This window comes from Mobula birostris, chromosome 12, assembly GCF_030028105.1.
Source record: "Mobula birostris isolate sMobBir1 chromosome 12, sMobBir1.hap1, whole genome shotgun sequence".
NCBI classification, from domain to species: domain Eukaryota; kingdom Metazoa; phylum Chordata; class Chondrichthyes; order Myliobatiformes; family Myliobatidae; genus Mobula; species Mobula birostris.
The window spans coordinates 90,383,707-90,396,365 of NC_092381.1; the positions used below are offsets into that span (position 1 = coordinate 90,383,707).

General features: G+C 40.8%; 1 protein-coding gene across 1 annotated transcript in view; it reads left to right on the plus strand.

Moving 5' to 3' along the window:
* The window catches only part of astn1 (astrotactin 1), a 2,762,425-nt gene that overhangs the window by 1,112,776 nt on the left and 1,636,990 nt on the right, over positions 1-12,659 (plus strand). The window contains exon 6 of the mRNA XM_072274559.1: positions 451-453. Coding sequence (XP_072130660.1) covers positions 451-453 — 3 coding nt within the window. The remainder of the gene's footprint in view (positions 1-450; positions 454-12,659) is intronic.

Here is a 12,659-nt window from a genome sequence, read left to right on the forward strand (position 1 = left end):
CCCAACGTCGTTGACCCTTGATCCTTGACCTTTGATCTAAATACAGTGTTTTATGCTTCCAGCATTCAAAACATCACAATCTACATCTCTGTCAATTTGAACTAAGAATTCTTGCAATTGTTAAAGATGGCTGTGATTTTAGGACTTACGAATTTCAAGGTATAAATGAAAGTTATACTGTAGATCTGAACAACACATATCAAAGTTGCTGGTGAACGCAGCAGGCCAGGCAGCATCTCTAGGAAGAGGTGCAGTCGACGTTTCAGGCCGAGACCCTTCGTCAGGACTAACGAAGGGTCTCGGCCTGAAACGTCGACTGCACCTCTTCCTAGAGATGCTGCCTGGCCTGCTGTGTTCACCAGCAACTTTGATGTGTGTTGCTTGAATTTCCAGCATCTGCAGAATTCCTGTTGTTTGCTGTAGATCTGAAGTTACTTTTGCAAATAAAAGTAGGTTCAGTTTCTTCGAATATAACCTTATGGTTTGAGCATTTAACACAATCAGCATAAAGCAAGTATGCTTTATTTGTATTATTTAAATAGCTTAAGTCAAAATTGAAATTTGCTGGGTGTCTTTGATGTAAACTGAGTTCTGTTGTGGTGGAGAAAGGAAGTATACTATTTAGGTTTAGATATTTTGTTTCAGTTTTCATTAACTGGGAACAGAGAGATCACATCAGATAAGTAACTGGTTACTGGTTTGAATTCCCTTTATTTTTTGGAAAGCTGATAAAAAACTTATTTAATAGTGAATTCTGTTGTCCTTCGTAGTCAGGTCCCAGAACCATCATGTTGATCTTGGTTGAACCCATGTTATTCTTCACCATTGAGAGATGCAAATGGTTTATTTTAATATAGCATTCAAGTTGTGTCATGAGACAGTAATAAAGTTAAATATTCTAGCATTGAGTCCACAATGTGAAAGACCCAAATTTTCATTGCAAAATTAGCCCCATTCATGCCTTGTAATCACATTCAATTCATTTATGGCATTCCAAACTTGCCAATAGATTTCTTAAGTAAAAATTCTTCATCAATCTTTCATCAAGCACAATTATCATGTATATTTATATTTAAAGTGCTATTGCTATTTTGTGTCCAATGACTTACTTGGTCCAGTTCATTAAAAATGTTATTCTCTACTCAGCCTTGTCATCAGCTTGCTGTTACGAAGATATTTTGTGGCATTCAATTAATATTGAATTCGGTATTAATATTGAATTCATTTAGAAACTGAATACTGTAAAACTTTGTTAATCCAGCAGCCTAATCACCTTGGTGGTGCCAAACTGGTAGATTTTCCATACATTTGATTGTTATTCACGTAATACGCTGCACACTTTAATTTTTTTAGGTGTAGTAGAACAATCAAATTTTCAGCGAATCTGGTGAATTTCAAGGGAGCATGGATCTGCGAACCCTAGTTTGTTCAAAGGAAGAGTTGGCACCAGTATGTTTAAAGGGAGGGTAGGAACCAGGGCCCTAATGTGTTGAAGGGAGTTGTGGGAAATGTGGTTCTGAAAAATTTAACAGCTCCAATGAGTCAGATACTGAAGAATTGCTATTTCTGTATAATTGCAGAGTGTTTTTGTAATTTTGTTGTACAACTTTTTACTGGATTCTTTTTGAAGAATTCTATTACTTCTATAAGCCATGCGTGTTTCCCTCTGACTGTATTTAATAGCTTATTACGTTTTATAAAATTAATATTAATTGCATTCTTGGAAATGTCCTCAAGCATTTCCTCACAGGCATCAGTATATCAACTGAACCTGTTTTCAGAGTTCTGCCTCATCTCAAGCATATGATTTATGAAGTAATCGGACCCTTAAAATATGATTAATGCTTTGTAATAGCTTGGAGGTGTATTATTTTCTTTATGTCACCCAAATCATTCAGTTGAATTACAACCTTTCATGACTCTGCTGCCCCTCCCTATTTCCCTCCCAGTGTGGGCCTTTGAGTAGTTGTAACTTTAGACTTATACCATATAAATTAGATTGCAGGCTGTAATTCATTTCCCATATCTTCTTTTCCACATAAAGGCCTTTGAATTGGATTATAACATGCAGTTGATCCAAGAATCCATTGTTCTTTGTGGAAAATTGCCTGACTATGTCAGTGAAATAATACATTGTAATTCACTCTGAGGGACGAATTGCTCTTTTTATAAATCACTTGGATATCTTTATTGGATTACATTCTATCAGCCTTTTTCTGTACAATATATAAATATAAAGAATTAATTTTTACAAACTGATATACTGCTTCAGGACCAGCATGTAATGGAGTTAACCTAAGTATAGGATAAATGAATTGTTTAATTACTCCCCTGAACTTTCCATCAGGTGATCTAAATTACATCTGGAATAAATACAATGGGCTGGATAACCGCCTTCTATGTTGTATCCATTCCATGGTTTCTCAATCATAAATGTGTAAGACATTCATGATATTGGAAAAAGGATTTTTGAGATATGACGTTAATCCAAAGACCGAGATAGAGTGGTGACAACTAAAATATGATACCTGAGTTTTAGATTCCTTTGCCTTCTTGGGAACAAAAAATCTGTATGATGTGGTAACTTGTCAATGGCATTTTATTGGAAATATGGCAAATCTCCATCGCAATGAATCGCCAACAACTATCACATGTTATGACATAAACAGCTGTAACAATAAACACAAAAAAAATCTGCAGATGCTAGAAATCCAGAATGCTGGAGGAACTCAGCAGGTCAGGCAGCATCTATGGAAATGAATAAACAGTCGATATTTCAGGCCAAAAACCATCTTTAGGAAAGAAAAGAAAGAAGGAGGATGCTAGAATAAAAAGGTTGGGGGAGGGGAAGGAGGCTTGCAGTAATGTGATAGCGGAAGCTAAGTAACAACAGTTGCTGTGCTGCTAAAGATAGAGATATATTTTGTGAATAATGTTCCGATATATTACTATTAGGTTTATGGCCCAGATCTTGCCCTGATATATAGTGTGATGGCCTACACCATTGACCATATAGACACCTCCCTATAAGTGGTGATCCCTGTGACAAGAATTTCCTGATCTTTCTAATGCCTACTGTCCTTTGAGATTTTAAGATTAAAATCTTGTCTTTGTTTTTGAAAGCTTTATATTTTCAGATTCTCCTTTAATCACTTGCTTGCTCTGCTGGTTTAAATCATTTCAAAGTTTCTCTAGAATGCAGCAGCTGTGACATCATCTTATTTCAATCTCATTAAAGAACTCTCACAGGAACCATTAAATATGTAAACAAAGTTTTAACTTCTCTCAGTTCTGATGAGTGAGGAAACATGTGATCGTACAGGAGAGGGTACAGAGAAGATTCACCAGGATGTTGACCGAATTGGAGGACGTTAGTAATGGGGTCAATTAGGTTTGTTTTCACTGAAGTACAGAAGGCTAAGGGGAGACCTGATAAAAGTATATAATGCTATAAGAGCATAAATAGGATGGACAGTCAATATTTTTTTCCATCATTGGGATTTCAAAACAAGAAAGTATAGTTTCAAGATAAGGAGTAGGAGTTTTAAAAGTGATCTGAGGGGTACGTTATTTTACAAAGATTGGTTGATACCTAGAATGCAATTTCATCAGAGATAGTATAAACAGGTACATTTATTATGTTTAAGAGACATTCAGAAAACACTTTAAAAGACAAGGGATAGTACGATGCAGTCCAAATGCAGGGAGATAGGATTTGTGTAGATGGGCCAAAAAGTCATCATTAGTGTGGTCATCTGCAGGGCCAGCTTCCGTGCTGCACAATCTTTGACTCTATGAACAGTCATTGACTTGAAGCAATAACTCTCTTTATCTCTCCCTGGATACAACCTGACCCCATTTTCTGTGTTTAATTCACTCTTCCAATATCCTGTGACAGCATAACGTTTGCTGACCATGAAATCCTTAAGCCCTGTCCGACATAGACAGCTATTGGTATCCTCCCTAAAGTTCAAAGTACATTTATCATCAAAGCCTGTATACATCATACAAGCTTGAGATTCGACTTCTAACAGGCAGCTGCAAAACAAAGAAACCCAAAACAACCCATTTTTAAAAAAGACCATGAAACACCACAACGTGTCAAGAAAAGAAAAACAAATCATGCAGACAATAGCCTATTAAGTTTTAAATGTGTTTTAAGAATTTTCTTTAAATTTAAGCAGGTATCACTAAAAATAAAAGAACCACTCAAATCGTGGGTAGTGGCAGCTCAGCTCGCCATGCAGGATAAACATGGAAGTGAGCTAGTCTTTGAAGATTGGGTGGCTACAGTATAACATCCTTTTTAAGATTTAATCACAAAGAAGAGAAAATTAGATGCTGGAAATCCAAGCAACACACACAAAATGCTGGAGAAACGCAGCAGATCAGGCAGCATCCATGGAAAAGAGTATATTTAAAACAGCAAATAGAGTTCTGAACTGAAGTCCATGAAAAGAGTCGGAGACCCATAGTTCAGCGCAGGGCTGAGTAAATGTCGTGGAGCAGTGAGCTGAACAAGCCTATCCCTCGGTTCAGGGCCCCAACACCCTGACCTTTCCAATTTAGCCTAGCGCCTAAATCATTACCCAAACATCAGGTTCAGTCACTTCAACACATCCTGGGGCCTGGACTCTGCCGCCTCGATTCGGCCTGTACCTGGCATTTCCAATTCAGCCCGGCACTTAAATCGATCAAACCTCGGGTCTTCCTCGCTCTCGGTGAAGGATTTGCTGCCTCGGCTTTGCCTCCAAGTCCAAAGGGAAGTTAGACACTATTTTTTGCAATGATTGTTTACCAAAAAAGAAGTGATTAGCAAAGTATTTAGTTGTCTCGCCTGTTTCTTTAATCACTGAGATTCACTACCGCCATCTTGAACCATTTTAAATCTTAAAAACACACACAAAATGCTGGAGAAACTCAGGAGGCCAGGCAGCACCTATGGAAAAGAATAGAGTTGATGTTTCAGGCCGAGACCCTTCATCAGCACACCTGCTGAAGGGTTTTGGCCTGAAGCATCGACTGTAATCTTCTCCATAGATGCTGCCTGGGCTGCTGAGTTTCTCTACTATTTTGTGTGCTGTTTGGAATTCCAGCATCGGCAGATTTTCTCTTCTTTGTGATTAAATCTTATACTGTAGCCACCCAATCTTCAAAGACTAGTTCACTTCCATGATTTATCCTCCATGGCAAGCTTAGCTGCCAATACCCACGATTTGAGCCATTCTTTTATTTTTAGTGATACATGCTTAAATGTAAACAAAATTCTTAAAGTGCATTTAAAACTCAAAGAGGATTTCTATCTTATAAAAGATTTCCAAATTACAAACAATTTTCAAAACACAGATGCAATTCCTGTAAGCTAAAAAAACATACTAGTGAGTTGCAAACAAACAAATCATCTATCACAGAAATCGAATGCAGAGGATTGGATTCTAGTTTACCCAATCTTTCTGTCATTCTTCTTTATGTTTATTGGCCATTCCTAACAAGGCTGACTGCTCTCTTACATTTATACCGTTTTCGTTGCCACTTGGGTGACTTCACATTTATGTAGACACGATGAAATCTGCAGATGCTGGAAATTCAAGGAACACACACAAAAAATGCTGGTGAGTGCAGCAGGCCAGGCAGCATCAATAGGAAGAGGTACAGTCAGCATTTCGGGCCGGGACCCTTCGTCAGGACTAACTGAAAGAAGAGATAATAAGAGATTTGAAAGTGGGAGGGGGAGGGGGAGATCTGAAATGATAGGAGAAGACAGGAGGGGAGGGGTGGATCTAAGAGCTGGAGAAGGGAGAGGATCATGGGATGGGAGGCCCAGGGAGAAAGAAAGGGGGAGGGGGGGAAGCCCAGAGGATGGGCAAGGAGTTATAGTGAGAGGGACAAAGAGAGAAAAAAGAGAGAGAAAAAAAGGGGGGAAAATAAAAAATATATTCAATAAAGAGGGGATGGAGTGTGAAGGGGAGGTGGGGCATTAGTGGAAGTTAGAGAAGTCAACATTCATGCCATCAGGTTGGAGATAACCCAGATAGAATATAAGGTGTTGTTCCTCGAACCTGAGTGTGGCTTCATCTTTATAGTAGAGGAGGCCGTGGATAGACATATCAGAATGGGAATGGGACGTGGAATTAAAATGTGTGGCCACTGGGAGATCCTGCTTTCTCTGGCAGACAGAGCGTAGGTGTTCAGCGAAATGGTCTCCCAGCCTGCGTCGGGTTAGGATGGAACAAGTGTAGAAATCACAAAGTCCCTGACTGTTTCAAAGTGTAATTGGCAAGACAAGATTCATATGGGCCTGCAAGAGGGAATAAGTTGCAGAAACAGAATGGAAAAGTAGGACTGAAAGAATTGCAGTGCTAGGAGCCAGTGGACAGAATGGCCTCTTTGCATGTTGCAATTTGTGTTGATGGTGAAAAGCATCTATACGACCTCACAGCAGTTAGCTGAATTCCCTCACATTCATTGCACAAATTCCTGCTTATAATTCACAACCTGTTCTTAATGTGTACATGCACCTAAATTTTCAATTAGATCTCTTACTCAATGTTTCCTTTCAAGAAGAATTGTAGTCTTCCAATTTGCAATATGTCAGTGGTTTTAATTACCTGAGATCAGGTGGTTTGAAGTCACTTTATAAGCTTGTTAATCTTTCAGAAAACAATATAAATTTGTTTTTGAATTTTCTTAATTTCTGATTTCTAAAAGAAAACGGAATTCTTCATCACAAGTAGTATGGGTACGTGTTGAAATATAGGATTTTGTGGTTCGGTTATGCTGTGCAGCTCACATATATCATATGGTTTTAGCAAAGGTATTTTTGATTCTTCTTGGGTGTTTATCGTGGAACGTAGAACAATACAGCCCAGGGACAGATCCTTCAGCCCAAAATACCATGATACCAAATTAAACTAGTCCCTTCTACATGCACAGTACTGTAATAATTGTGTATATTGCACTGTACTGCTGCCACAAATATAAACAAATTTCATGACGTGTGAGTGATGATAAACCTGATTCTGATATGGGTCTCTATTCTGGACTGAGAGTGGGAAAGGGGCAGGGAGAGGGGAATCATAGTTGGGAAAAGGGGAAGGGAGAGGGGAGAGATTGGAAAGTACCAGAGAGACATTAATGATCAGTAAACCAATTGTTAGGAATCAAATTACCTTGCCTGGTGTTTCGGGGCTGGATGTGTCTGCACCAGTGACCCCATTACCATCCCCCCGCCATCTCTGGCACTCCTTGTCTGCCACCTGTCCCACAGCACTCCCACGGTGCTCCACCCTCACCATTCCCAACATTCTTTGCTCCGGCCAGATTTACAAACTTAGTTTCTGCTCCATTTTGACAAATACAGTAGTGCAAACGTCTCAGGCATCCTAGCTATATATTTGTGCCTAAGACTTTTGCACAGCACTCTATATCACTACATTCCCTGTGTATTGATGTATCTATCTAAAAGCTGCTTGAATGCCTCTATTGTATCTTCTTCCACTACCACCACTGGCAGTATGTACCACTCTGTTTAAAAAAAACAGAAGCTCCTCCTGTTCACTGTGCGTAAATCTCTATCCGAGCCAGCTAGGTGTGACAGTCTGAACTGGTACAGGATTTCTGCAACTCATGGGATGGAGCACTCTTGGAGCTCAGATCCTTTGGCATTCTCATCCACAAGGCTTTCAGTCTCCTGGGTTTCCAGGAGGTTGCAGAAAGAATTTACAGGACATGAATGGGTAGTAGCAGTTTTAAGATGGAGTTGCAAGAGTCTGCAGATGGAGGAATGTGGGGAAACAAACAATCTGTTGGAGGATTCAATGGGTCCAGGAAAGTCTGTGTGGGGTGATGTGGAGGCAGGAGTTGTCAGTGTATTGAGTCAAAACCCTATACGCAGAGATCCTTTACACCTACAATTTTGCTCAACCCATTCTCCAGCAGACTGCTGCTTCTGGCAGTTCTAAGATATTGCAATTTATTGTGAACATAAGGAATAGAAGCAAAGGAATTTATTAATCCTCTTGTGCCTTCCCTACCTTTCAAAAGATTATGGCTGTTTTTTTTTTCATTTTAACGCCATGTTCCTGTACTACATTCATATACTTTCATTCTCTTAATGGTGTAAGCCAAGTGTAGAATTTATGCCAACATGACTGAGTGCTGTTTAACTCTGAAGCTGTGATCTTTGGTTCTTTGCTTAGGTAATGGCAAAGTCCATATCTCCAATAACAGATGCTAAACTACCTCTAATCCCACTGTTTCACACTCAACCCATGTAAGGCTTTGAAATTCTGCACTCCTTTATTTCTGCGTGTAATTTGCATTAGCTCACATTTCCCTGTGTGTAATGCCTTGAGCCAAAAGCATTTCCATTTGGCACACTGTATGTTTATATTGCTTCCTTCGTCTGTTATGTTAATTACAATGCTTAATGTAATCTAGTACCTCATTTTCCATACCCATGGAGACCATTTAGCCCATCGAGTCTTTCCCAGCTCTTAGAGTGGCCATATCAATCCCATTTCCTACTCACTTCTCTGCAACCCAGTCTCAATCATCCATCCCCCAACACTGGTCACAAATTAACCTATTAAACTAGCACCATCTTGGAATGTATGGTGACGCTGGAGTACCCGGGGAAACCTAGAAATTCACAGGAGGACTGTACAAACTCCACACAGACAGCATCAGAGGTCATGATTGAATCCATGTTGCTAGAGCTGTTCTCCTTGATTCACGTTGCAATTGTACTTTTGATTCTGAAGTGAATTGTTAGGTACTTTGTGGAACAGTGGTGATTGCAGCTTCATTCCTTTTGCCAATCATAACTAGTACTTTCTGCTCGTGTTTCTTCCCTGGAACTTAATGGGACCTGTCCGTAAGGAGAGACACATATCAGCACAGAGCTTCAGCTTGCTTTCGGAACCCATGAAAAGTAAAACATTGGAGAGAGTAGGAGGATTAGTGTAGCTTGGGGGAAGTAGATGGAATCATGTTGCACTTGGAAGTGAAATCAATACAAATTGATGCAGGTTATGTAAGAAGTGTCGAGAGGAAGCTCACACTGTTAATGAGCATCAACCTGAAGGAAATCAATTGCTAAGACTTTGGAAGAAAGAGCATGTTAGTTGCCTTGCCACTGGAATCAAGACAGGGATGTGGGCTTCATTTACTCACTCTGATTCGTGTCAGGCAGATTTTCCACTGATGTCAAAATGCCGGCATAAGAAAATGAGAGAAAGATAAAGTAAGTCTTAGAAATTGTGACGAGAGGCCTGGGCAAGGATGGTAAGGACCCAAATGCTGGAATATCCGAAACTAGACGTGAGACACTATTTTGAGATTGAGACGAGAACAGAGTTCTTGACTAGATGCTAGACAAGAATCCAAATGACACAGTAATCCAAAATGCAATTGCAGACTGAACTAAAATTCAGCTGATGATTGAGCAGCAAGTTCAGGTGCTTTTTAGATGTTAAAATCCTGGAGCCATAATATGGTCGGCAATTATCGGAGCAGACTTAAATCTGTAAAGAGGCCACACCAGCTTTTCAAACTCCAGAGAAATGGAGTGTCTAAACCTCAGAAACTGGTGTGGTCAGGTGCATATAGTAACAGGACCCCATTCCCTACGGCTGACTCCTGATGACCCTAGCCGCTTGGAATGACTTTGATGATAATTGTAGATGCGAGCCAGGTCCAGGATGTTTCCAGGGTGGAAACCAACACTGTTCCTTGGGTGCGAACCACCTCCAGTTAATGAGGCATTGTCGAACCTCAAACAGTTCATGAATCCAGAATACTCTTTACGGTGAAAACCTGTTCTCCATAAATGAATCTGGCAGTAGTTTGTCCAACACCTTTAATTTACAGGCTTTCGAGGAGCAATCCATAATCACCATGATGATGGTCTTCACCTTCGAAGGCAGAAAACCCATGGAGATGGAGTAAGTCCTGCAGATGTGCACCCATCGTCTGCCTGGAACAGGTAGAAGGTGAGGAGCCCCTGAGGTTGGATGCAGGGCTCCTTGCTCTGGGTGTATGTCTCACATGCTTGCATATATTGTTGGAGTTCTCTACCTATTTCAGGCCACCAGTATCTCATCTCAGTGAACTTAAGAGTTCTGGCAGCCCCGGAGTTACTGGTCATTCTGGATGCCTGTTCCCTTTGAAGAACCTTAGATCTGACAGAACTTGGGACAAACAGGCAACCCGGGGGACTGTCTTGGGAATTTCCCTTTGTGCCTGGGTGGGTCTAGCAAGCAAGCATGTCGGTTCCCCAGCGAATGTGCGTAATCATCATAGCTTGGGGCAAAATGGTGGTAGGCTGTTCCTCTTTTTTTTAGGATTGTCAAACTGTCAAGACAAGGTATCAAGTTTTTGACGCTGGTAAAATGGTCAGAACAAAATTGAATCAGTTAAAGAAGAGTGATCACCTGGCCCGTGTGGAATTCAGTCTTATGGCCTCCTGAATATGCCAGGTTTTTGTGGTCTGTCCACACAATAAAAGGGTTCTTGACCCCTCAAACCAGTGATGCCACTCTTCCATGCCAATTTAAACACTAGCAGCTCTATATCCCAATATCATAGTTCACCTCCGATGGGGATAGATACCTGGAGAAGAACATACACGAGCGCAGCTTATTGTCTGAGAGTGTCTATTGAGACAAAACTGTACCCCCTCCAATGTTTAGGATGCCCACCTCCATGACGAAGGAAAGAATAGGTTAGGCGAGACCGCCGTTTGAGTTCTGCAAAAGCATCCTCTGCTTCCATCATCCAAACAAAAGGGCCCTTGGATCTTTTAGACCACGCCATCAGCAGAGCTGCAACTGAGCTGAATTCCTGTTGAACTTTCTGTAAAAGTTGACAAATTCCCATTGGCAAATTGTTGTTCTTGTTTCATACTGGATGGTTGTGGCCATTCTCTGCCTGTGTCTTAGTAGGATTCATCTTGAGATTGCCACTAGAGATTATAAAACCCAAAAATGAAACTGTGGTCGCATGAAATTTAGATTTTTCCAGCTTGATGTAAAGTTAATGATCTAAAGCCTCTTTGAAATACCTCTGACATGAGTGATGTGCTACTCCATGGACTTTAAGAAAATTAAGATGCTGTCCAAGTAGAAAATGCGTAATCATGGAAAGCATCCCGGAGCACATTATTTATGAAGACCAGGAAAACTGCTGGTGTATTAGCAAGGCCGAAGAGCATGACCAGGTGTTTATAGTACCTTGTCAGTGTGTTGAATGCAGTATTCCTTTCTTCACCCTTCCTTATGCAGGGCAGATAGCATGCACTCCACAAGTCTAGCTTTGAGAATATTCTTGCCCCTCTGAGAATCTTGAAGGTTGTGCTCATGGGAGGAAGGGGGTAATAATTCTTGGCCATTATGTCATTCAGGCCTCTATAATCAAGACGTGGCTGCAGGCTCCTGTCCTGTTTCTGTACAAAGAAGAAGTCTGCACAGATGGAGAGCCAAATGAATCCCATTACAAGTGCCTCTTTTATATAGCACATCTCTCCGGGCCTGAGAGTGCTTACAATCAACTCCACGGAGGACAAGTATCAGGCAGTAATCAATTGCACAGTCGTAGGGTCAGTGTGGTGGAAGAGTCGAGGCTTTTCCCTTGCTGAAGACCCCTTCAAAATTCTTGTAAACTGAGGGGATTTCAACTTGCTTGGGTGTTGCAGCTACACCTGAGCAATCCTCTGAGGATGATTCCTCAGAATCGGGTGTGTATCGTACAGAAATAAATTCATTCAGGGATGCTGTTGAATTATTTGTTGATGCATTTTATTTCACAGGGAAGTATCGGCTGTCTGGTGAAAGAATCAGATTTCTTAAGTCCCTTGCTCTTAAGTACCTTTAAAACTTTGAAGAGCCTCTTATCATAACTGGAATATTGAGCAAAATATTCTGTAGCCTGATATGAGAAACGATTCTTCCCTTCAATATAATTCCCAAAGTAGGTGCCATCATATGAGAAACTAATGTAAATTTATTTTCAACAAAAGCGTCTTGACTTTAGGTCAAGATTGCACTGAGCTGCAGTCTTCAAGATCGTAGCTAAGACTTACTTGTTTATTGATATCTGTAGGGATGATCTTGTAGACAAAGAAGAGACTTAAGGGTCAAGTTAGGGTTTAGGGACAGGGATGTGGAGGAGTGAGAGGTCAGGCTTCCACTCCACAGTCCAAGTCCAGCGACATGGTCTAATGATGAAGGACATCCATGGATGCTGGCCTGTCCCAGGTTGGTGGGTCTCAAGTTTAGATGTCTGTGCAAGCAGGAAGCATGAGGGTCTATCAGTTGCTGTCCCGAAGATTGATTCTAGAGTTTGCGGTCCCATCGTTGGCTACTCCGAGAGTCAATACTAAAGGTTGATTTGAAGTTGAAGCATGAAAGCTGGAGACTGAATGCTGGAGGACTGTCCTGGAGCTGGAAGACTGTCTATGTGAGAGGGAGGAAAGGAGCTTATTTTGCTGTTGTGCTCTGTGTTGTTCAGCCAAGCACAGTGGGCATGCTATGTTGGCACCCGAATATGTAGCGACACCTGTGGGCTGTCCCCAGCAATCCTTAGGTGTGTTGGTTGTTAATGGAAATGATGAGTCTCACTATGTTTCCACGTACATGTGATAAATCAATCTGAATCTGAAA